Source organism: Salvia splendens, chromosome 10 (assembly GCF_004379255.2).
Source record: "Salvia splendens isolate huo1 chromosome 10, SspV2, whole genome shotgun sequence".
Classification (NCBI taxonomy): domain Eukaryota; kingdom Viridiplantae; phylum Streptophyta; class Magnoliopsida; order Lamiales; family Lamiaceae; genus Salvia; species Salvia splendens.
In genome coordinates, this window is record NC_056041.1 from 7,214,310 (window position 1) to 7,240,465 (window position 26,156).

Consider the following 26,156-nt stretch of genomic DNA (forward strand, 5'->3'; position numbering starts at 1 on the left):
CTTTTCGGTTTGTGACACTGCAGGTCCCTAACAAAAAAAATATCGTCAGATGACCCTAACGTTAAACATAATAAAAAATCATGTTTTTAGCCACTTTTCGGATGAAAATGCCCAAATGGCTTGAAGGGCATTTTTGACAATCCCTAAATTCGCTGACATATGGATTCTGTCACATTTATGTCAGTAACTTCTTATATGATATCCTAATAAGTTCTGATACTTCATATGTGATTAAAGTTTTGTCAATATTTGTACACAAAAAAAACTTCTTATATTCCTCTATTTCTAGTTAGTGGTAACAATATATTAGTTATATCATATAGGAAATTCATTGAGAAACAACAAAAATATGGAAAAGTGAAGTTATTTATGAAATAAAATCTGAATTAATAATACTTAGAATAAAAAATATTTCAAATTTAATTAAATGATACAGTGTTATTTTTTTGAAACACTGACATTTAAAATATTTTTCATTATATATCATCGAACTAATTTGTTAATGTAAGCCTAACTTTAAGACGATTTTATATTTATTAATATTTTATTAAGAATTTTAATTTACCTCAAACTGAAATTTTTAACATCATATGAATATTCAATCTTTATATATTAATTTGCATAGTTTCTTGTCATTCATGATAAAATTGAAACATGAGTAATATTTTGAAAATATTCAAGCATGTGACATTGGCTATTTAGATATTTTTATTAATAATAGTATCTGAAAATAAGACAATGTAAATTTATAAATTAATACTGCAAAATTGGAATAATATCATAATAAATAAAACAGATCGATAAATCAAGGTAAAAACCAAATAAAAATTAGTAGAAATTAGAAAACATCGAAAAATACCTGAAAATGAGTTTTATAAAGAAGAAAGAGTCTCCTTTTATTATTTTTCATATTAATTAATGCAGATAATGATAAATATATATATTATAAAAAAATTAGAAAGTGTAAATAATGACCAAATTTTAATTACGTATGAAGTACTAGAATTTATTAGAAAATTACATAAGAAGTTGCTGACAAAAATGTGGCAGAAATCACATGTCAACAAAATAATGGAGCGACAAAAATGCCGTTTTATGGCTTGAGGGTATTTTGGTCCGAAAAAATATGATTCGTGATTATATTTGACGTTAGGGTCCTCTGACACTATTTTTTTTAAGGACCTACAGTGTCACAAACCGAAAAGTTAAAGACTTTTGATGTAGTTCACTCTTATATTTTTTATACAGAAAATAGTTGAGTGATTTAATGAGTCCGAGTGATTTTTAGATCGAATTAGAAACCATGATTTTGAGGTAATAATAAAATTAGCATGATCTTTGGATATAAGTTGCAAAATGCGGAAATATAATTTTCTCTTAATCGAAATCGTAATCGTATCGATAACTAACTATACATTTTTCCAAAATGATAAATTATAGTTTGATACTCTATCTCAAAATTATATTTCCCCATTTTAACGTCATAATTTCAATGCAGCAAATGTAGGGCCAAATATTATATTTTTGCAATCTTTCAAATGTTTAGATTACTTTTGCAATTGGACCTGAAGTTATTGCCATGGATTATAATTATATCCCTTACTCGTCCATGATCACCTTGATTTATAATTCTCTTTTTTTCTTCCTAGAAAATGCACTTATTTGCTTAGTCCATAGATTTATAATCAACAAAACTGGATTCTCTATTTGGGAACAAAACAAAACAGTTGTCGTCTCTTTGTTTAATCAAATAACAGATTAATTTGCAAAAAAATGCTAAACCCGGAACCCTAGAAAGTGGAAATTTATTAAACTTAGATTATTGAGTAAGTAATTAACTTTATGTGCTGCATCTCCACTGATTAGTTGGTAGGATCTGCTCTTGATATATGATAATTGAGTAATTAAATCTAGAATTCAAAATCGCTGTCATAGTCGTGTAGGTTTAGCATTAAAATTAGTAAAATATAAACATGGGACTGCCCAAAACTTGACAGCTTTAAACCCACATATTTGGGACATCTAAAAGCCTAAAATCTCTAAACCTTAAACAATGAGAATTCCACTAATTTTGCTTCTCATTGGCTTTCGTTCTGTGGCATTATAACCTAATTGGAGAGGAAGAGTGCAAATTGTCCAGTTCTTATTCAATTGAACTTTTCTTTTTTCACTTTTTATTTATTTATGCTTCTTGGTCCTTGAAGATCTAGAAATCTGTTTATGGTTTGTTGACATGTAGCCATATCACTATAAAAATTCATAAACAATCACGACCATTTTTCGATTGCTTTACTTTTTAACAAAAAAAAGTTTGTTCAATAATGTTGCATACTAGTATATTTTAAGATATTTAATACCGTAAATTAAATATACAATTTTTCTTGATCTGTACAGCTGCAAGTTAAAATAAATTTGATGAACTGATAAATTGTAGTGGTAGCATAATTAGATCCATCTTCTGTTTGCTAAGGAAAATTAGGTTTTTTCTCTTGACTTAAATTATGTAACAAGAAATTTTTTATCATCATCTTGGATGAAGAATGTTTAGGATAATTCAGAAACTGTTAAACATGCATGGATGGAGAGGGAGGTAGAATAAGACATTGTAATTGAGATAGGAATTGATGCATAGAGCAATATGGTTTCTGCAAGTTGAGTTAAGAGCTATACTAAAAAAGGCATATTTTCTTGGTATGATGGTTTGCAAGTTGAGTTCAGAGCGCTATACTAATTAAAAGCCATATTTCTTGGTATAATATGTATGAGATCATAAGCCATAAACACTACTTTGGGAAGGATGACTATTCTCTTATTCTTATCTATGAATTTGTCAGTTATAAACATCTTAAGCTTAGAAAGCTAAACGCGTACACAAATTTATGTGGATCTATTAAAAAAAAGGGTGAATTTTCTAATAAATTAGGATAGATTGTCAAATTCTGGTTTATCGCGTGCTTTTCAAAACCTTAAATTTAAATTATGAAAGATGAAAAATTCGCAATTATTCTATGCGCCTTATATTGTGGAAATATGAGATGATAGTGACAACCAATTTTAAATACGTTTGTGGTGTGTTTAAAATCGTTTAGCACACCATCAGATATTTCGTCGAAAAGGAGATACATGAGATACATGAGATAAATTGTGAAATTTTTATCTTTCTTGATTTCATTTTCAGATTTTAAAAAGTGCGGGACATTTCGGAATTGGACCATATTTTGTGATTTATATGGTAATTGATCTTTTAGAGATGCCTTTTGCCTTCGTTTTACTATTTCCAAAGTTATGTAGATTTTCATTCTCAGCGATAAGTCAATATTACGAGAAATTAGACAAATTCTTTGAATGGAAGATGATACACGGTATCTTTGTCATTTAAACGTAAAGAAGCTTTCTGAAAATAAACAAAATAGTGATGTTTTCAAATTAGTTACTACACAAGCCCAATAGTAATCATAGACACACTCTTGTCCCATTTCTCATCGGGTTTCTACACAAACCCACTATTAATATGATGGGTTTTATAATGGATGGTTAGTGGTTCCATTTCCAGTAGTGTTAAAGGATAATCGTTAATAGGTGCAAAATAAATAATTATATATTGTTATATCGTGAAAATTCGAGAAGAGTTAACTACTAAATATTCATGTAGTGTATATCGCATATGTATTAAAGAGTTTTGTCGTACAAATGCATTTCTTTTTGACACGGAGTTTAAGAATATTGTGTTAATTGGATAGTGAAAAAACAAGAGAGAATATCAATAAAGTAAGAGAGATGAAGAGAGAATAAAGTAATAGATGAAATTACTTTTTGCTAAAAATAGAAATGACTCAATTAATTTGAAACTTTTCAAAATAGAAAAATGACTCTGTTAACATGAAACGAATGAAGTATTGGTATTATAGTATTTCTTGAGAAAAAGTTATTTGTAGCTCATTGTGTCATACCAACAAGAAAAATTTAATATCCGTCGACTTCTTATCGAGTAATATTCATATTCTCTCTTAACATATTGTTTCGATAAAAAAAAGATAATACAATTGATGGTCCCCCAATACGATGTGTTATGCATGCCTACTTAAGCTGGTTCAGGATAGTGATTTGCAAATTATTCAAATCAACTCTCAATAAAAATCTCTAAACTGACCGAAATTTATTGAGTTGAGCTACCCAAATCCAACTATACCATGATTAACAGGCTACGTATTGAACTTACCAAGCTTAACTAAAAATATTTGCAAAGTTATACATTCCTAATCTTTTTGATTAATCAATTTTTAGCAATGAAAACTTAAAATATGATTTATAATTTAAAATATTAATTTGTAGTCTAATGGGGTAGCTAATTAAGCTTGAGCTTATCTTTGAATCTTGGAACTTGCCACCTATACAAAAAAGGAACTTTACAAATTATTAATATCATCGAAAATTAAAACTTTAGACCACAAGATGTAATAAAACAATATCTTTAATTGATAAAATGCAATTACATGTTAGAGTTGGAGTGGGCAGAAATAGGTTTGAATTTTGAACAAGACCGGTGGGTAGCAAGTGGCAAGCTACGGCTTGTGGTGGTCGTGGCATCCTTAGCCCTTACTTGGCACATCATCTGGATATCATTGGCCTACAAATCTTTCAATCATATTATTACACCTATAATTTCTCTCTCAAATTCTCTATCAACATCATCATTTAAATCACGCATAATATCATCTTAATTTGTGTGTAGATTAAAATTCTATCAATAATATGTCTACGTAACTATAGTGGAAAAAATGGAAGATAATTTAATCATTTCATCTAACTATCTGGGTCTAACTTCCAAAATTATTACTGATACGGTAATCTACAAAAATAGTGAGTTAATTTCTTAAGTGAAATGCATAGGTTTCAATGCGAATTTCCCAATTCCATAAAATTAACACGGATTATTCACTAAAACTAACATTCGCACCAAACACATAATTAAGATCATATCATAACCCTTACCTTGTAACATAGTTACTAAACACCATCTTAATATTAAAAACATAGATAAAGATTGACATATGCAGTTGGGCTCATTTTGCATATTTTATGGAGTTTATTCAACAATATAGGATAAGGTACCTGATGCTTACAACGTTATACTCCTTCCGTCCATCTGTAATAGAGGCGTTTCATTTTCAGCACCCATTTTGGAAAAATGATAATAAATAATTAAAATAGAGAAAATGTAAAATAAGAGAATGAATAATATAGAGAAGACTCTTAACTATATTATTCTCTTTATTACTATACTTTCTTTTCATTTTAACTATTTATTATACGTTGGTGATGAATAATAAATGCATCACCACCTGTAGAAAAAATGACATTCCTTATTTTTAAATATTGATTCATTAAAGCAGATGAAGTGGCACCACCAACGTACATGTGCAGGCATTAAAATTATTTTAATACCTATTTTTGGTTCACAACTAAAACTTCAGTCTAAAGTAAATAACAATAAGAAATTATTACTACAACTTTGTTAATCCGAGTATTTAACTATTACCTCTAAAAATTGAGACATGATTGTAAAAAAATCAACACTTTTAACTGGTAAGTAATGCGTGTAGGGGGTATAAATCAAATTGACAAAATTTAACATACAATTTCACGTGGATACCCCATAAATTTGCTAATCAATTTCCATGGCCCCTACCCTACCGATTTTACATAGCCCAACATATATAATGTATAGGTGCAAGATACTCATTGCTCAATCATTGCTTGCACATACGAAAAAACATTTAATCGGCCAATTTGCAATTTAAAAAGTAACTCGTCAACAATACAAAAGGTCGTCAAACAAGCACCGTCAGATCCATCTAAACGGACGATTTGGATCATCGTTCCAGCATTTTTCCTTCACAAGATTGATACCTATCTAGTTGGATCAGGATTTCAAATTATTAATCACAACATACAAACAAGTTGATCTAATTAATCGACCCTAGATAGATACTTTAATGCAAGAATCTTGGAGCATAAATGTTTCAACATAATTCATTTATAAGTTAATCATCCTTTCCTTTATACGGAATCTTGGCTCACATAGCTCTATGAATTATGATTCCATAAAAAATAAACATTGAAATGGAATCAATCAATGGAAATGTAACAAATAATACTCTCATTACCCAACTTTTACTAAAGAATTTATTGAGTCACAGTCATGCTGAGCTCCACCCACCATGCCAAGTTAAACACTCACCTAAAAAAATTATGGTTAATGAGAAATAGGTAAAGGTTAAATATAAGGTCACTTGCAATAAGTTGGTTGGATAGTAGGCTGCAGACCACCTGATAATCACACAATTAATATTTATATTATATGTACCTTTCATCCCAAGAAGATATTTTGTGTGTCTTCAATTATGCATTAACATATATGATAGTTATCCATAATGTTCCTCTACTACATAGTATATTATTAATAAGGACTGATAGTATCTAATAACTTTCAGATTTGAATTATCAACTCAAAAAACACAAACTGAATGTAATAATTTGGTAAGTATACTATAGTATAATCTAACTGCACTGATTGTATGAAGACAAATTTCCAACAAAGCAATGTCCATATGCAGCAAGGAAGAAGGCCAAGTCCACGTTAGCATTATTAACCGCATACAGACAAAGACTGATCTGTGTGGTGCCTAATTCAACATGTTATTTATTCCAAGGACAAAGGAACAACTTACTCTTTATCGCAACTTCAAACTGATAACTGACTCAAGCAAACTTTTCTCCCACATTCCGCTTAATCAATCCCGCTATCCTGATGGACCATTTTCACAAGTTATCAGAAGCTGAAGCAGTAATAAATACACCAAAGCAAGAAGAAAACGAGGAAGAAGTCGACCCTGAAAGAAGCATGCTGCATCGGCCTCTGCTCAAAGAAAATCAAACACTTTCTTCAAACTCTATAGCCGTAGTAGGAGTTGGAGCGAAGGTTTCTCACATAGAGAGCTTGGACTATGAGTAAGGAGATTTTCATCTTTCTCCCATGCCCTTTCTTGTGTTCACAAAATTTACTTGAATCTTCTCTTCTGACTGGTTTAGGATCAATGAAAACGATCTGTTTAAGCAAGACTGGAGAAGCAGATCGAAAAAAGACATACTGCAGTACATCTTCTCCAAATGGTTGCTGGCATTCCTTATTGGGCTGCTAACAGGGCTGATAGCCACCCTCATCAATCTCGCGGTCGAAAATATTGCAGGATACAAACTTCTAGTTGTCGTTGAATACATCGAGCAGAAAAGGTAGAGTCACATACCTTCTGGCAAGTGTGTGTTTATTGTTTCAAATGTCTTGATCATACCTGCATAGAGATATTGCCTGGATGATGGAACTTGTAATTTAGGATTGCTTCAATCTTGATGGTCGCAGATACCTAATGGGATTCGCATATATTGCTGTGGCAAACCTTCTCCTAACTCTGGTGGCTACCGTTCTCTGTGTCTGTTTTGCACCTACAGCAGCAGGACCAGGAATTCCTGAAATAAAAGCTTATCTCAATGGAATTGACACCCCCAATATGTTTGGGGCAGCACCATTGTTTGTGAAGGTGCCCTTTTATACAGAAAATTTAGCATCTCATATCATTGATCATGTTGAATCACAGCACCATCACATCAGCCTTAACTATCCAGCACTCCCATGAACTTTTTCTTTCAGCCTTATTTCTATGGACACCAAATTTTGGACTGTATATATATAATCTACTTAAATTAGGAACAGTTTCAGAAAGGTTATCAAGTAATACTAATAAACGGAATATAAAATTATATAAGTAGAATCAAATAAAAAAATTCCCTGAATTAAGTATTAATCAATTTGGACCATTGATCTTTTTAAAACTTTTTTTTCCTTGAGTTAGCTTGCTTGACCCACGAGGCAAGATGAGAAGCCATCATGATGAACTTATTTTCCTCCGTATTTGTGTATCACACTAGTGCCACTCTAGCTATCTCTGATATGCCAAAAGCTATAGGAAAAATACCATCTTGTTAGCTGAGAGGTGTGCTACTCGCATCATCACAGATCATTGGAAGCATTGGAGCAGTTTCTGCTGGATTAGATCTTGGGAAAGAAGGTCCTCTGGTGCACATTGGTTGCTGCATTGCATCCCTATTGGGTCAAGGTGGTCCAGACAACTACCGCGTCAAATGGCGTTGGCTAAGATATTTCAACAATGACAGGGACAGACGTGATCTAATCACATGCGGCTCTTCAGCTGGAGTCTGTGCTGCTTTCAGGTCCCCAGTTGGTGGTGTCCTATTTGCTCTTGAGGAGGTGGCGACGTGGTGGAGAAGTGCTCTCCTTTGGAGAACCTTTTTCAGTACCGCTGTTGTGGTTGTAATTCTTAGGGCATTCATAGAGTACTGCAAATCTGGAAACTGCGGCTTATTTGGGAGAGGAGGCTTGATCATGTTTGACGTGAGCGGTGTTTCTGTAACATACCACCTAACCGACATCATCCCTGTTGTTGTCATAGGAATTCTTGGGGGTGTCTTGGGAAGCCTATACAACCACTTTCTCCATAAGGTCCTCAAGGTCTACAATATCATAAATGAGTAAGCACCATAAGTAACTTGTACTTGCCTGACTATACGATGGTCTTTCTTCGATATTGAAATACTATCTGAACTGTCCTCTGATGTTCCTGTTTTTCCAAGTAAAATTTAAATCAAATGTATCAGAAATGCTAACATTGAGGCATTTTTGCAGGAAGGGAAAATTGCCTAAACTTCTTCTCAGTCTGAGTGTATCCCTTTTCACTTCTATATGCATGTTCGGGCTTCCTTTTCTAGCAAAGTGCAGACCATGTGAACCCGACCTACTGGATAGGGGATGTCCCACAACAGGTGGAACAGGAAACTTCAAAAAATTCAACTGCCCAGCAGGCTACTACAATGACCTAGCCACTCTTCTCATTACCACCAATGATGAAGCTGTTCGGAACATTTTCTCCATAAACACTTCCGATGAGTTCCATATTTTCTCTCTCACTCTCTTCTTCATACTATACTGTATACTGGGACTTATCACCTTTGGTATTGCCGTCCCATCTGGTCTCTTCCTCCCTATCATACTCATGGGTTCTGCTTATGGCCGTATTCTAGGAATTATCATGGAACCATACACGAAAATAGATCAGGGCCTCTATGCTGTTCTTGCAGCAGCCTCCCTTATGGCTGGTTCCATGAGAATGACTGTTTCCCTGTGTGTCATATTCCTTGAGCTCACCAACAACCTTCTCTTGCTCCCCATTACGATGATAGTTATTCTAATTGCTAAAACAGTGGGCGACTGCTTCAATCCAAGCATTTACGACATAATACTGGAACTAAAAGGACTACCTTTCTTGGACGCGCATCCTGAGCCATGGATGAGGAATATTACAGTTGGTGAGCTCGCTGATCACAAGCCAGCAGTAGTCACCCTAAGTGGAATTGAGAAGGTTGGTCGAATTGTGGAAGTACTAAAAAATACCACACACAATGGTTTCCCAGTCGTAGATATAGGAGTGGTTCCGCCAATGGGGGCACCAAATGATGCGGCTGAACTCCATGGCCTGGTCTTGAGAGCTCATCTCATTTTAGTGCTGAAGAAAAAGTGGTTCCTGCAAGAAAGAAGAAGAGCAGAAGATTGCGAAGTGAGACAGAATTTCACTTCCATGGAATTGGCTGAAAGGGGAGGCAAGATTGATGAGGTTAGAGTAACCAAGGATGAAATGGAGATGTTTGTTGATCTACATCCCTTGACCAACACGACTCCATACACGGTGGTCGAAAGCATGTCAGTCGCCAAGGCAATGGTGCTCTTCAGGCAATTAGGGCTCCGCCACATGCTTATCATACCCAAATATCAAGCAGCTGGGGTAAGTTTAAACTGCAATTTTTCGTATTTCTGACTCAAAATGAAGACATGGATGTATTGCTAAAGTCCATGCCTGAACATCTACTACAAAAATATGTAGCAGATCATTGTTTACATATCCATCCCAATTGTTTTCATTTCACTAAAAGAAAATTGATAACTATAGGATAAACATACGATACTTAAGAAATATGATGCAGGTAGAAATAAACATATCTAACCTGTTGTTTTGACCCTTCAAAAAGGTGCATCCTCTGGTGGGAATTTTGACAAGACAGGACTTGAGAGCCCACAACATTTTGAGTGCATTTCCTCAATTGGAAAAGTCAGCTGGAAATAAAAGGGGACATTGATCTTCAAGACTTCAACACAATTGCTCATTCACTTTCCAGATACATCAAAATTCTTCTTTTAATTTTCCCATCATTTTGTTGCATAATTCATTCTATAATCCATATGCATAGAATATTACAAAGGGGTGTAGATTGTTTATCACGATACAATTGTTAATCGTACATCATTTATAATTCATCACATCTCTTTGATCAATCTATCTATATACACAATGCTGCTCAAAATGGCAGCTATAATGACAGAAGATTGAAATGTATTGTCATTCAGAGCTCATTTAACAAAATTTCTCCAAAATTTATTTGGATCACATATATGGATGTAAAAGTGCTCCTCAAACCAGTCTTTTCTTTTTCCCGGATTTTTTTCTCTTTACTTTTACTCCAGAGCCTCTCTTGAACACAGCCAGGACCTCAATACTGCACATATAAGGACACCACGCTAGATTAGTCACTTGTCAAGAAGATAACTCGCTTACAAGAGCAGTTCAAAGACCACATCTTCAGGTTTAGCACATGACTACATAAACTGGCTTTTGTCACCTATGTAATCATACAAAATTTCTAAGACAAGCTAAATCTTATAGTCCATCTCAGATTAACCTAATTAAAGCATGCACCAAAAGTATCTGGTAACACACTCTTATCTTTACTAGTACACTACATAACTAGCATTCTGTTTTCTTCATGTTAATAATATTACTGTTGATACATAGACAAACAGGAAACACTCACAAAAAAGGCATTCTCATCGGTGCGATATGGAAGGGTAGCTAAAGTTTTTAGTTCAATAAATCATACACTGGTTTCAGTAATTTTATACCCCCGGTGAAGTAATAGGAAAAGGGACTCGGGGACTCCCGATAAGAAGGGGAAACATAAATATATATATATAGAGAGAGAGAGAGGGGAGAGAGAGAGACCTCTGTGTTCCAGGAAAAAAATTGAAACCATGCACCTTGGTCAGTTCCCAAGCCTTACTAGAGAGCAGAGATTTGCAATCCTGTAGGTAAAATGCAGGATTATAAACTCGAAATAATAGTGACAGGTTTCCAAAGCCAACAACTAAAGGTTTTTATAAAAGTTTAGAAATATGATATATTCGATTCGAACTTGGTTTAGTCATGCTGAAGAAACTACCTTTTTGAAACTATCCCATCCACAGCTGATATATATAAGAGTTTGTGGCAGCGACGGAGCTTCATCTTGAGCCATCTGGCCATTGGTTTGCACAGAAGTCTCTCTTTCTCGAAGAACCCATGGTCTCTTTTCCATTTTGACCTTCTTCTCAGAGCTGAAATAACATGTTAAAAGTATGTACAATAATAAAAAGCAACAATTCACATGGATTTGAGGTACTCTTTTCAAGAGATCCATAAGATTTTCATCATAGCCCTACCTGTTTCTCTTCATGAAGGCCACAGACTGCAGAGCACCAAGCAGAGATGGATCTAGCCCTTTCCTAGGAGGGTCAACCACAACGACATCAGATCCCAGTAGCCAAGTATGTGGTTCCTGAAAATTTGTAGTAACTGATAAGTTAACATTATTCCAGGAAAATGAACCCATATGCTGCAGTATTGTTGTTCGAATAGCAGTTCAAATGTGCTGCAAGGTGTGTGCTAGGATCAGACTGAGCTCCAATTCATTAACTTCATGTCATCATGTGCACAAGAATTAGCTGGTAATGCTGTAAGTATAAACATATTTTGACTAAGATAGGAAATGAGGGTCAAAATGTACTTTTGAGGTATCTGCTTGATGCCAGCTAATGCTACTCTCCTCATCAATTTGTAATCGAGAAGCTGTCTTTTCAAAAGAATGTTTTGCTTCTTTATTCACCTCCACACATTTCACAGACCTGTTAATATGAAAAACTTTGTAACAAAATGCTGTGCCTAGTTACTCATTTAACTAATGACAATTAAAACCTAAAATATCAATTCCACCTGCACTTCCTTGTGGCAGCTAAAGACAAACCAATCACCCCAGCACCAGCATAAAGATCAACAACTGACGCTCCATAAGGGACGTATTTTTGAAGTTTACGGAGTAAAGAATCAAAAGCCTGCAAAAGTTGCAGGGAATAGGTCAATCATATTCTAGCAATGCATGTACAATTTCGGTTGTCTAAGGAACAAACTTTCATATTAGTCGCTCAACTTTATGCAGCCACAATATGTAGCAAGCAGCACACTTTCAGTAAAAAAGAGGCACATGTGAAAGTAAAATTATCATTTTCATTGAATAAAGAAATTATATGAGCCTTTATTCTAGATCCGAACCCGTGTATTTGCTTGCCCGAAGCTTGAGGGGGCTATTGAAACGTCTATTCCTCCAACATGCTCCCAGAAGTCTGACTCCCCTAAAAGATGTCTCCATCTGTTCCCAAAAATAACCTGCACCAGAGCCAGAGAATTTGGTTACTGAGAGAACGTTTATTTGACTATTTATCTGTTTGCTTATGTTATGCAGCTGTTATCTTTAGCAAATATAGGTAAAGATAGATTATCATGAATTTCCATTTTCTGTCAAGAATAACTTAGTATCTTTACAAAACAAAGATTGGGCTGGCATGTTAATAATTGTTACTAAATCAAATAACTTCAGTAGATACAGGCATAGGCATTGTGAACGATGGAGGCTTTCAGAGAGAAAATATGAAGATACAAACTACAGACACATATACACATGTCTACAAGTATATGCAAGCGTCTTCCTAACAGTTTGCACTTCCTTAATTTAAATTGGCCCCAGTTACAAACATTAAGCTGTCAACATGATTTGTATATATTTTAGATACCTTTCTCATACTCTTCAAAGGTATTTCAAATAACATGTGCTAACTCACAGAAAAGGGAGTTGATGATGAATATTAGCGGTTAATCTAAGTCAAATTTTAAGACTTGATTTTGTCAGATATGATTGCTCATCATTAAAAGAAAAAAAGATGTGACTTGGAGATACTGAAGACTCAAAGTCTCGAAACATGATATCATAGTTGGATCAACATCTTATAGGTTATCTCTACACAAACATAATTGGTCTCTACAACTACATTCATCCACGAAGAAAAGATTTATTCCCCATAAGCAGGTAAACAAGGAAAAAACACTATTCAAAATTCCCCACATTCAAAAGGACCCTATTTCAACAAAGGAAACCATATCCCATAGAGAAGTCTCCTGTCAAGCAGTCTTGTTCTACTTTCTCCACTTTAAAAGTCAATATGGGAACAACTCATAGGTAACCAAAGATGGGCCTTAGAAATCCAGAGCAACTATTATAACCATTGCATGAATAAAATATCATAAATCAAAAATAAAGTGTGTGAAGAGTGATTTGACACAAAAATAGTACGGTGAACTCTATTGTATTCACCAGGTTTACAATGCAACCAAACAAATACTTTATGTATAACTTTCATGCGAGAAACTCACATTGCTTGTCGATGTCTGAAAGTTAGCCCAAACAGAATGAATCAAATGTAGCTCCCTCCTTGGCCCCCCTTTTCTCCACATGTACTATCATTTGAATATCCATCAATAATTGTAGGAAGGATTTTTATACACCAAAGTGCCAGTAAAATAATTGAATTGATCTTACAGTGGCCAAGGCATTTAACTTAGCAAAACTAGTCGAATTCTCACTTCTATCATTCCAAACCAAGGCAACTTGCACCTTACCTGTTATATTTTCACGAAATCTATCAGTTCAATACTCAACTAAGCCACAATTTGTAATGACATATGCACCCACCATTTTTATATCTTTCTGAGGCAGGAAGAGAAGTGTTGTATGTTGTGACAGCCATCTAACCGATTCAATTAGTTGACATGAAAGAAAATATCAGTACCATCCATCGAAAAGTGTTGAGGAGGGAATCCACTTCATATTCTAGGCAAATGTAATGTAAAAAGAAGGCATGGATTATACATTTCCATTATATACATCACCTGGACATATCTTAATTCACCCGTTCCTTCGTCTTCATCATAGGGCTCAATATTAAGTTCGGCCATTCCTTAAAGAAGTACACAAAGAGAGCACCATTGGCAACATTTAACGGAAAAGGTAATTCAAGAGGTTTATTCTAAGCTGATATGGAGTCTCACCTTGCTTGAGCAGGTCAACAGCTGCATTGATGCTCGGATGATGAGCTACAGAAAGAATACTCGTCAGCAAAACAAACGGTAAAAACCAATGTTGCAGCTGTTTATATATAGAAAACCAAAAGAAAGCAACGGATGTATATTAAATAGGTCAGTATTCGACCTTTGCATTCAGGAATATCAACCACATTATGAGTGCCCTCTTCATAAAGACCAATTAAAGGTTTCATCGATGAGCCCCGAACTGCAAGCTTAGCACGACACCTCCATCCCCACTAAGAGTTAGAAATTAAAATTTAATAAGCATATAAATCTTTAAAAGTCCTAGATTTTGAAACTGTGTATGAACTTACGAGTCTGCAGGTATCGAAAGTGAAGTTAGAAACACCGGTGCTCTTAAAGAATCTTATCGCCTCATCCAGAATTGGCGGCTGGTGCAGGTTGTACTCGTGAGTACAACCGGAGCAGCTGCAGATTTAGTTAGACACAGTAAAATTGGGACGATTTCGTAATCAAATACCACGAATAAAATTATTACAGTGAGAATGAACCTACGATTCAAAGTGACGGCAGTGAAGCTCACAGGAAGAGGATTTGATAGGGTTTGTCTTAGGCTCCTCGTGAGTGAGCAGTATAGGCGCCGACGCCGGCTGCCGAGAAAGTCTGGTTATTGTGGACGGGGCGGTGGTGCAGCGCGTGACGAAAGTGAGGGAGGGCGGCGGGGCACGTGCGGGAAGCGAAAGGAGGCTCACGACGGCGGCCATGAGTTTGAGCTGCGGCTGAACTGCTCGTGGCGGGAAGCATGGAGATATAGATTTTCCGATGTCCATTATCTCTATTATAAAATCGCTTTTTGCGCGGAAGGATATGTTTCTGCGATTTATGGTTAAAAATTTAATTTATTATATACGTATTTCTTTTATTGCATGGAGTACAAGATTAATAAATAAAATAAAATAAAATAAAATAAAATAAAATAAAATAAAATAAAATAAAATAAAAAAATAAAAAATAAAAAAAATTATAAACTGTTTCAGATTGTAGTTCGATTAGGAACTGCATCTCAGTGACGCACAAAGTGTTCGACGAAATGCTGAGCAGAATCCTACCCACACTCTCTCGGCAAAACCAAAATATGCTGCCCTCCACCTTTCCTTGACAACCAGAGAACCACAAATCCCCCAAAATCCAACGAAGAACCCGATCCCAGCTGAAACTAACACCCATAGCTTCTCGTATTGATGATTCCGCGAATTTTTGATGATGATAAATGCTCGTAAAAATAAATTACGACACAGAGAATTTTACGTGGTTCGATTTACTGAGGTAAATCTACGTCCACGGGGAGAAATGGGGGCAGGTTTGTATTGCTTGATCTGCGAATTACAGCTTACAACACAGACTTGCTATATGATTATTTCTCTAGAGAGATTCTAACCTCTTCTATCAGATCTAAGTTCTATTTATATAATGAACTCAGATCATGGCTTGCATCACCACCCCAAGTCGTGGATGTCGTGTAGGTTATGGCCTAAGATCGTGGGTGAAGCGTAGGTCATGGCCTACGATCGTGGCCTGAACTGACATCACGTGGTAGTGGGTGTGTTGGACATCCGGTATGGGTCCACTAACTCCTTGTTCGGTCGAATACCGAGACCGAACTGCTTTGGTTGCCGATCTGAGAGTAGAGCTTGATGCCGACCTGAGAGCAGAGCTTGATTGGTTGGCTTTTACCGAGCTGTAGGCTGAGGCCGAACTCTTTGGTAATGCCGAACTCCTCCGAACTCTTTGGTAATGCCGAACTCATACTCCTCCTTGGGCTTTGGGCTGATGGGCCGTCACTGCTGTTGGGCTTGTTTAGTTCGTACCCCATCACTACCCCCCCCGAAAGACGAAGTGAATCACTTCGGCGAAACGAGTCACTTCGGCATTCTGGATAAAGGTACGGGGGAGGCTGACGTCAGGGGACGTGCCTTGCATGTGACTGCATTAAATGCGACAGTAAAATCCGGCCGTTGAATCCTGAAAAGGTGGGATTCGAAACGGTGCGACGATTTTGAAATCTTCGCCGAATCTGATAAATATGCTCTTTCTTCCTCATTTGAACATCTTTTCTGTTGCGTCTTCTATACTCTCTCTTTCTCGAGAAATTTTCTTCCGCTTTCAAGAGCTTCTTCAGACTTTCTTCACTTTCAAAAAGTAAGAAAAATGTCTTCTTCTTCTTCTTCGGTGTCGGGTAGCGGTAGGAAAGGGGATAAGGGGTCTTCTAGCCGGAAAGAATCCGGGGAGAAGACCGTAGAGTATTTTCACAGTATCTTGAGTAAGGATACTGTGATATCCCTTCACGAGAAATATTTTTTACCTGGGGGGAAGGCGGTGGTTCCCGACGATGATCATAGGGCTAACGACCCGCCGGAGGGTTATGCCACCGTTTACGAAGCCTGCTTAGAATGCGGGCTTCGTTTTCCTCTTCCCCCACCTTTTGTAGAGCTTCTTGATTTTTTTCAACTCCCTTTAGGTCAGGTGACTCCGAACTCTTGGAGGCACTTATCGGCTTTTGCTGCCGAACTGCGTAGGCTAGATAAGGATCTGTCTCTGAGGGCAATCCTTAATTTTTTCCAGTTTAAAAGGAAAGGATCTTGGTTTTACTTGATCCCCTTACAGCCTTTTAGGGCCTTCTGCAAAACCAAGTGGCCGAAATGGCAAAACCGTTTCTTTTTTTATAATAGGACTTCGGCTCCGGGCTTTCCTTGGAGAAGGCCGAAGTCCGTGATTCCCCATCCTCGGTTAGAACCGTTGGCCGAGCTCGAGGGCGAGCTCAATAAGATTCCTATGATTAGGAAACAGTATTCGGAAACTGAGCTCGTCAAGGGCGACCTCGTGTTCAATATCTCGTCTTCGGACGAAGAGGCCGAGGGTGAGGATTTCTCTTTATCTTTATGCTCTACTGCTTTAACGAAGAAAACTAACCTTGTTTTCTTGCTTTTTGGCAGTGTTCATGCTGAATAAGGCTATCCGAAAGTCCTCCGAGCTTGAGGAGCCGGAGAAAGAGAAGGCTACCAGCTCGGCGCCTGATGCCGAGAAGAATCCGAAGAGGCAAAAGACCTCTTCGGGTCCAAAGAAGCCGGAGTCGACTTCGGCAAGTAGGAAGGGGAGGACCCAGAAGCCCCCGAGAGCGCCAGAGAAAGACGTGGTCTTGGCGCCTCCTTCGGAGCATATCTGTGAGCCATTTTTATGGCCCACGGACTTCGCCGAGGTGAATTGTCTTCTTGATTCTTTGGCCTGGCTTCTGTCCTGTATTTTTGGTGCCCTCTGTTGACTTTTTTCCTTATCCATTTTCAGAGGAACGATATGCTCTCCAAGCTCGTCGCCGTCGAACTCTCCAAAGCGTCCAATGACTATGCCGAGATGCAGAGGAAGTTGGCGGCTGCTTGTCATCGGGCCGAACAGGCTGAGGCTAAATTTGAGAAGGCCAGAGCTGCTAGGATTTCGGCCCAGGATGAAGCTCAGTTTGCCAAAAACCAGCTCGTCATCCAGCGAGAGCAGGCGAAGCGGAGCGATGCTGCTGCCGTGGTTGCCCAAGGGGAGGCTCTCCGTGTTTACACGGAGAAACTCTTTTTGAGCAGCCAGTTCTCGGCCTTTGTCGGTAGCCTGGTAAGGCTAATTGCCGATAAGGGCGAGCAGGGGGCCGATGTCGTGCTGCCTCTGTACAGCCGAGAGATAGCAGCTCGGCTTCAGAATCTGCCGCTCCTTGAGGAGCTCGCTTCATCCTCGGTCCTGCTTTCTGCAGACCGAGTCCGGAGTTGTCGAGCTGATCGGGACGAGAACCTGGAGGCTATCTTTGCCTCCGTGGGACCCGTTTCACCCGCTTCGACTTACAACGGAGAGGGTGAGGCCGAGCCGCTGGAGCGGGAGGCCGAAGTCGAGCGAGCCGGGCATCCGGAGAAGGAGGCCGATCAGGAGGCGGAGGCGAGGCCGGCAGGAGGCGAGGCCGAGGCTGAGGTAGCCCAGGAGAAGGAAGCTGTACCAGACCGAGGAGCCGGAGACGAAGCAGGCGGAGTATGATTTCGTCTCCCTTCTCTTAGTCTAGTTTCTTCCTTGTAAAATGGCCTTGAAGCCCTAGTGTAAAAAATTTTCCTTGTGAATGAAAAATTCTCTACATTTGTCTTCGTATAGCTTTTCGTACTCGCCTTTATTCCTGTTGTATTTTACTATCTGCTCGGTATAGCTGCCGAACTAATATAGCTGCTTTGTACCCAAGGAGATGGAGATACTTCACTGGAAACGGCTGTACTCTTCGGCTTTAGACGAAGCTGAGAGAAGAGCTATAGCCGATCAGACGAAGAATGACGAGCTTCTGGCTCGTTTAGTGAAGCTGGAGGCCGATAATAAGGACTTAGAGTCCGATAAGAAGGATCTGGAGGCCGAGCTGAATACGACCATTGCTGAGAGGACTGCGTACGAGGATTACATCCGTGTGCGCGGGGGAATGACCATATCAGAGGTTCAGGAACGAGTTGACGAACTGTGGGAGGAGTATAATGTACTCCGGAGGAACAATGCGCTGGAGAGCTCGGCTTGCCAACAAGTCGTGAAATCATTGCGGCGCTGGGCTTCTCGGTATGACATTGTTCTTGCCCGGCGTCCCTCAATTGAGAGATTCCTCCGGCATATCGCGCCAACAGATGCTCGCACTCCAGATCAAACCTCTGGTTCCCTTGTTCAAAATCCTACTCCCAGCCAACAACGAACTCCGGAACAGCCGGAAACGTCAAGACGAGAACGGGCTCAGGAGCAACCGGAATCGTCAAGACGGGGACGGACTGAAATTCGCCGAGGAGTTGTGACTATGAGCGAGCAAGATCAGCAGATGCTTATTGCAGAGACTCTTCATCGCCGAGGTGTTAGGACTTCTCGGGCTCGGGGAAGAGGCGTTGGGTCGAGGATAGCATCTCGTCGACCTGCTTATTCTTCATCTGCTCGGAACAACCGAACTCGGCTTCCAGAGGATTTTGCAGATAGGTGGCTTAACTTCAGCAACCCTGGACAGTAGAATAGTCCTTTGTAATAGCGTAACGCCATTTTGTAGGGTAGCGGAGTTGTGTGCCGAACAAGATTTGAAAATGAAATTTTGTTTTTGTTTTCGCTTCTAACACTGTGTATTTACAGCTTAGCGAAAAAATTTCATCGTACTTGTCCTCGGTCTTATGAAGTAAACTTCTTTGACCGGACTTGTCTTTGGTCTGATGAAATAAACATCTTTGACCGGACTCGTCTTTGGTCTGATGAAATAAACATCTTTGACCGGACTCGTCTTTGGTCTGATGAAATAAACATCTTTGACCGGACTCGTCTTTGGTCTGATGAAATAAACATCTTTGACCGGACTCGTCTTTGGTCTGATGAAATAAACATCTTTGACCGGACTCGTCTTTGGTCTGATGAAATAAACATCTTTGACCGGACTCGTCTTTGGTCTGATGAAATAAACATCTTTGACCGGACTCGTCTTTGGTCTGATGAAATAAACATCTTTGACCGGACTCGTCTTTGGTCTGATGAAATAAACATCTTTGACCGGACTCGTCTTTGGTCTGATGAAATAAACATCTTTGACCGGACTCGTCTTTGGTCTGATGAAATAAACATCTTTGACCGGACTCGTCTTTGGTCTGATGAAATAAACATCTTTGACCGGACTCGTCTTTGGTCTGATGAAATAAACATCTTTGACCGGACTCGTCTTTGTGTTCTAATTTGGCGATTTTCGTCGCCGGGATCGAACTTTCCCTTGTCCTAATTCGGCGAGTTTTATCGCGTGGATCGGACTTTCCCAGTTAACCGAAGTGGTCTTATGCAGTAAACCTCTTTGACTAGACATGGTCGTCCTCGGTCTTATGAGGTAAACTGCTTTGACCGAACTTGGTCGTCCTAATTCGGCGAGTTTTATCGCGTGGATTGGACTTTCCCTTGTCCTAATTCAGGCAAGTTTTATCGCGAGAATCGGACTTTTGTTGCAGTTCGTTTCAGACGAAGTGCTTGATTCTTAAGCAGAATTGTGGTCTTGTATCCTCTTTAGAAGCTTTGACACACAATCGTGGGCTTGTTGCAGCTCGTTTCAGACGAACTGCTTGTTTAAGCTGAATTGTGGTCTTGTATCCTCTTTAGAAGCTTTGACACAATCGTGGGCTTGTTGCAGCTCGTTTCAGACGAACTGCTTGTTTAAGCTGAATTGTGGTCTTGTATCCTCTTTAGAAGCTTTGACGCACAATCGTGGGCTTGTTGCAGCTCGTTTCAGACGAACTGCTTGTTTAAGCTGAATTGTGGTCTTGTATCCTCTTTAGAAGCTTTGACGCACAATCGTGGGCTTGTTGCAGCTCGTTTCAGACGAACTGCTTGTTTAAGCTGAATTGTGGTCTTGTATCCTCTTTAGAAGCTTTGACGCACAATCGTTGGCTTGTATGTTCTAAAAAGGGGATCAGCCTTTGAAGAACGCGATACCTCAGTTTTATTTGTAAGAGACGACACTCACATAGACAGACACAACGCACGTAGAGACAAGAACAAGTAAAAAACAAAGAAAACACATAAGACTGACTGACCGGACTGTCTCTTACAAATGGAACTTCTTGAGGTTGGAAACGTACCATGTTCGGGGTACTTGTGCTCCTGACGCGTGAGTCAATTTTTAAGACCCTTTGCCGAGGACTTCTGACACCCGATATGGACCTTCCTATGTGGGCTCGAGTTCGCCCAGCTTTTCTGCTCGGCTTACTTCGTTGTTTCTCAAGACGAGATCTCCCACTTGAAATTGCAGCTTCTTCACCCTTTGGTTGTAATACCGGGCTACTTGCTCCTTGTACTTGGCTGCTTTTATGCAGGCCAATTCTCTTCTTTCTTCGGCCAGATGTAGTTCGGCTCCGGTGTGACTTCGGTCATTTCGCCGGCCTCTGATTCCGGCTGCTGTGATTGCTATGCTTGATGGTGCCGAACTGATTGCTCGGCACTTTTAAGCGCAATCTGCGAACACACTTGCTCTTTTTCGATCACCTCGGATGACCGCTATCTCTCCTTTAGTGGAGAAGGTGTTCGGTGAGGATGCCTCTGATCGCTATGACCGGGCTTCTTTTTGTCTTCTCTAGATGAGCTGTCTAAAGACCGTTTTCGACGGTCTGCCTCATCGGCACGAGAAAACTTGTCCGCAAGGTCCCACATCTCTTGAGCTGTTTGCGGACCGCACTCCACGAGCTTTCTGTAGAGAGCTCCGGGCAGGATTCCATTTTGGAATGCCGAAATGACAAGTAGATCATTGAGATTATCTACCTGTAGGCATTCCTTATGGAATCTCGTCAGGAAGTCGCTGATCTTTTCGTCGCGACCTTGACGTATGGAAAGCAGCTGAGCCGAAGTATTTCGGGCTTCCGCTTTCTGAAAGAACCTCCTGTGGAAAGCATCCATCAGATCTCGGTAGGATCTAATGCTGCCTTGAGGAAGGCTGTCGAACCACCTTCTGGCGTTCCCGATGAGCAGCTCGGGGAACAGCTTGCACATATGGACCTCATTGAGACCTTGGTTCGCCATATTATACTGATAGCGTCCCAGGAAGTCATGAGGATCCACGAGTCCGTCATAGGTTATCGACGGAGTTCGGTAGTTCTGTGGAAGGGGAGTTCGGGTAATATCGTCCGAGAACGGAGTCCTCAATACTCCGTACATGGCGAACCCGACATTTCTTCGGTATGGAGGAGATGGAGTTCTCCTGTGATTCCGGTACCGAGGATTCTTTCTTCTGGAAGACATGACACTACTGCGGTAGTGACTGTCTCGTATGGAGGGAGAGGGAGAATCCGCCGTTTTTGTCCCCGGCTGCTTTTGGCTTTTTTGCAGGAAGGTTAAGAATTCCTCCTGCTTTTCCGCCAAAAACAGCTTGACAGCCTCGTTCAAATCGGGCTGCTGGGAAGACTCGGTGTGACGGCTTTTGGAGCGGCTTGTTCCTCCACCATGAGAACTGGTGGTGGATTTATCCCTAGGCTGTTTTCCCGACCTATGGGATGGATTGGCTTCCTCCTGGTTCTCACGGGCAGGAATACGGGTACTCTGCGATTTGGTATGCATTTTTTGGGTGGAAAAAATGGATCAAAAATTCGCTTTATCACAAATTTTGTTCTCTGTTTCCCACAGACGGCGCCAGTGATGATTCCGCGAATTTTTGATGATGATAAATGCTCGTAAAAATAAATTACGACACAGAGAATTTTACGTGGTTCGATTTACTGAGGTAAATCTACGTCCACGGGGAGAAATGGGGGCAGGTTTGTATTGCTTGATCTGCGAATTACAGCTTACAACACAGACTTGCTATATGATTATTTCTCTAGAGAGATTCTAACCTCTTCTATCAGATCTAAGTTCTATTTATATAATGAACTCAGATCATGGCTTGCATCACCACCCCAAGTCGTGGATGTCGTGTAGGTTATGGCCTAAGATCGTGGGTGAAGCGTAGGTCATGGCCTACGATCGTGGCCTGAACTGACATCACGTGGTAGTGGGTGTGTTGGACATCCGGTATGGGTCCACTAACTCCTTGTTCGGTCGAATACCGAGACCGAACTGCTTTGGTTGCCGATCTGAGAGTAGAGCTTGATGCCGACCTGAGAGCAGAGCTTGATTGGTTGGCTTTTACCGAGCTGTAGGCTGAGGCCGAACTCTTTGGTAATGCCGAACTCCTCCGAACTCTTTGGTAATGCCGAACTCATACTCCTCCTTGGGCTTTGGGCTGATGGGCCGTCACTGCTGTTGGGCTTGTTTAGTTCGTACCCCATCACGTATCTATCTTCATCACCATCACCTTCTTCTCCACCGTCCACATCTGGAGATGGAGCAATATCACATCGCGACAATGGAGCGCCACACAAAAACTCGTTACCTTCATAGATTGACGGATCATTGAATGTCTCAAACTGATTCCCAGTTGGAATCTGCCCGGACAGATTGTTATTCGACAAGTTCAAGTGGTTCAAGAAAGTTAGCGACGCCATGGTCTGTGGAATTGGCCCCCAAAGTTGATTGCTTGATAAGTCCAACGTCTCAATCCGTTCCAATTTGTCGATATCTGTAGGGATTCTCCCAATTAGGTGATTCCTTGACAGGTTTAGGGTTCCCAGTTTGAATAGGGCCGTGATTTCTTGAGGGATCTCTCCGGAAAATTTGTTTATAGAGAGATCAATGCTGTTGACAAGATACAGTATAGAGTCATACTGCAGTAATCTTCCCTTGGCCACCAGCTGCACCCGCCCTTGGTAAAGCTGATCAGTGTCTTCAGGTGTCAAGTCTCTCTGAAAGCCGCTGAGGTTCTTGAAACAGGCGGGAATTGACCCCGACAGTGAGTTTTTCGATAAGTCCAGTATGTGTAGGACAGAGAGATTGCATATCTGTGAAGGGATGATCCCTTTGAACGAGTTGTTTCTCAGGCGTAGGATAAGCAGTGATTCCATCTCAGCTCCAATCCAAGGCGGGATAGCTCCAGACAACGCGTTGTCACCTAGATCAATGCTGACTAGCTCAGTGCAGTTTCTCAAGCTGGAGGGTATTTGGGATGAAAGGATGTTGCTTGAGAGCATCAAGAATTTGAGAGCATGTAGGAATCCTAGGGAAGAAGGAATTCTGCCGGTAAGACTGTTGTTTGAAGCGTCAACATTGTAAAGCATTGGTATGCTGGAGAAGACATCAGGGATTTGCCCCTGCAGGTTGTTGCTTGAGATGACTAAAGTGGTTAGTCGTGTCATATTTCCTATGGAAGATGGGATTGTGCCATTTAGGTTGTTTCTTGAGATGTCCAAGTCTGTGAGACTAGGCAACGATATCCCAATATCCCGTGGAATGGCCCCGGAGAATCTGTTGTTCCTCAAATACAACGAGGTCACATTGCTTGACCAGAGTGGGAGAGGTCCCTCGAAGCTATTTTCACTCAGATCAATGTTGGATTCGCTGTTGAACCTTAACTTCTTGGGAACCTGTCCATGCAGTTGGTTGTTTGCGACATCGAGTTCTTGCAGCTGCAAATCCATCTCCAAGAACCAACGAGGTATGGCATCGGAGATCCCACCAAAGTTGATGATGATTGTTTTAAGATCAGTTTGGTTTCTGAGGAATGTTGGGAACTTGGGGCCCAATTGGCAGCCTTGAATCTTGAGGTACTCGAGCTTGAAAGGAGGAGTCCAGCCAGAGCTGATGTTGAATATGAGGGAAATATTGGAAGAGAATCTGCCAATGGAGATCTCCCTCAAGCTCGAGAGATTGGCAAGATGGGCTTCTGTGACGACACCTTCCCATGAGTTGAGAGACATGTCGAATGAGTTGAGGGAGTTAAGCTGCCCAAAGCTCTCTGGGATGTTCCCACTCATCTCATTGTTTTGGAGAGAAAACAACTCCAATGATGATAAGTTTCCAATTGTTTGTGGAATTGAACCCGTGAATGAGTTTTGCGAAAGAATGAGATACCTCAGCCTTTTGAGTTGGCCTAATGTGATGGGAAGATTTCCATCAAATTCATTAGATCCCAAATTTAGGCCCACCAACTTGCTATCTGAGCATCTAGATAGCCCATTGACGAACTCCGTTACACCACCATTGAGCCTGTTGTTTGTAAGAGTCAGAGTCTGCAAATTACAGAGTGCTCCAAGCCCTCTTGGGAGAGAGCCTTCAAGGTAATAATTTGAAGATAGATCCAACTTTTCAAGGGAAGTGAGCTCAGAAAATGCATCAGGCAGAGACCCATATAGGTTATTTGTATTCAGATCAAGACTCTTGAGTCTAGTTAGATTGAACAGCCACTTTGGCAGTGTGGAGTTGAACAGATTTCCCGAAAGGTCAAGAACCAAAAGGGATGTGAAGTTGAGGAATGGGAGAGAAGGCGGAGGATCAATGAGCTGGCACTGTGGCAGATGAAGCTCCAAGAGAGAAGGCAGGGTGTTCACGGCTTTGAGCCAGTGAGACGAAGTGGAGTGAAGATCAACGCCTTTTAGATTTAGGTATTTTAATGAAGAGAGGCCAGGTAGCCAGTACAGATCATTTGCAACAGATTCTGATGTGTAAAAACTTAGGTCTAAATACTGCAAAGCAGAAAGATTCCCAAGACTTTGAGGTATCCTACCACTAAAAGAAGCAGTAGAAAGATTGAGATATGTCAATCTTGAAAAAGAACCAAGGAAATGAGGAACTTGAGCCCCAACAAAATTGTTCATGCTCAAGTCTAGATGTCTCAAGTACTTCAACTGAAGCAAAGAAGAACTTATCTCTCCACCCAGCGCACCCGTCCCTGCATCACTGTCCAGACCTGTTGGAGACGTGCTGCCAAGGCTGAGCTTGACCACATCCGCAGTTGTGCTGCTGCAGCTGACGCCTCTCCATTCGCAGCAATCTTCTTCTCCCCGCCAAGAAGAGAGCCTACCTGTAGGATCGGTTAGATTTTCTTTAAACTCGAGCAATGCTTTCTTTTCTTGTTCTTTGCAACAAATTGTTTGGTGTGGAATATGGGACAAGAGCATGAGAAAGAAAAGATGGTGATGGTGATGGTGAAGTGAAATCTTAATCATATTTGTTTGTGTTGAGAGTAAGTCTTCTCAAATGGGATACATTTTACTACTATATATATACACATTAATTTTTCTAACAATTCCATGAGATTATTTCTATGATTTGAGTGTTTGTTTGCTTGGAAAGACTTATCGTGGTAGTTTCCTTTTGTCCACCCCTATCAATACGCTTGACTAACTAAAT

General features: G+C 39.8%; 2 protein-coding genes and 1 long non-coding RNA gene across 4 annotated transcripts; 1 reads left to right on the forward strand and 2 right to left on the reverse strand.

Annotated features, from left to right (window-relative positions):
• Positions 1-4,432: 4,432 nt before the first annotated feature.
• Positions 4,433-6,832, reverse strand: LOC121751012. The gene is made up of 3 exons (XR_006039988.1): positions 6,732-6,832; positions 5,113-5,146; positions 4,433-4,627 (listed from the first exon to the last, which is right to left on the reverse strand). It is a non-coding gene; the product is annotated as an uncharacterized LOC121751012 (long non-coding RNA).
• On the forward strand, positions 6,547-10,449 carry LOC121750866 (chloride channel protein CLC-b-like). Its single transcript, XM_042145500.1, has 6 exons — positions 6,547-7,011; positions 7,093-7,293; positions 7,421-7,598; positions 8,075-8,607; positions 8,762-9,914; positions 10,159-10,449. The coding sequence occupies exons 1-6, from the start codon at positions 6,812-6,814 to the stop codon at positions 10,264-10,266; spliced, it is 2,373 nt and encodes a 790-aa protein (XP_042001434.1). The 5' UTR covers positions 6,547-6,811; the 3' UTR covers positions 10,267-10,449.
• LOC121750864 (uncharacterized RNA methyltransferase pc1998-like) lies at positions 10,382-25,966 on the reverse strand. 2 transcript variants are annotated; one of them, XM_042145498.1, is made up of 16 exons: positions 25,714-25,884; positions 14,931-15,248; positions 14,729-14,843; positions 14,539-14,650; positions 14,379-14,423; positions 14,220-14,287; positions 14,023-14,077; positions 13,870-13,949; positions 13,704-13,787; positions 12,549-12,662; positions 12,213-12,331; positions 12,007-12,124; positions 11,663-11,778; positions 11,404-11,557; positions 11,187-11,266; positions 10,382-10,683 (listed from the first exon to the last, which is right to left on the reverse strand). In XM_042145498.1, exons 1-16 carry the CDS (start codon positions 25,785-25,787, stop codon positions 10,599-10,601), a joined length of 1,737 nt encoding a protein of 578 aa, XP_042001432.1. In that variant the 5' UTR covers positions 25,788-25,884; the 3' UTR covers positions 10,382-10,598. The 2 variants fall into 2 exon arrangements, with proteins under 2 accessions (XP_042001432.1, XP_042001431.1); XM_042145497.1 differs by lacking the exons at positions 10,382-10,683; positions 11,187-11,266; positions 11,404-11,557; ... (9 more) ...; positions 14,539-14,650; positions 14,729-14,843 and having other exon boundaries at positions 15,069-15,248; positions 23,305-25,966.
• Positions 25,967-26,156: the final 190 nt, after the last annotated feature.

Bases quoted from the DNA above. Each gene is read 5' to 3' on its own strand.
- LOC121750864 (XM_042145497.1), bottom strand. From the start codon at position 25,924: ATGCTCTTGTCCCATATTCCACACCAAACAATTTGTTGCAAAGAACAA. The intron at 15,249-23,304 runs GTAACGAGTTTT...CATAAATCGCAG, and splicing joins TGATCCGTCAATCTATGAAG to AAACATATCCTTCCGCGCAA.
- LOC121750866 (XM_042145500.1), top strand. From the start codon at position 6,812: ATGGACCATTTTCACAAGTTATCAGAAGCTGAAGCAGTAATAAATACA. The intron at 8,608-8,761 runs GTAAGCACCATA...GCATTTTTGCAG, and splicing joins GTCTACAATATCATAAATGA to GAAGGGAAAATTGCCTAAAC. The intron at 9,915-10,158 runs GTAAGTTTAAAC...CCCTTCAAAAAG, and splicing joins CCAAATATCAAGCAGCTGGG to GTGCATCCTCTGGTGGGAAT.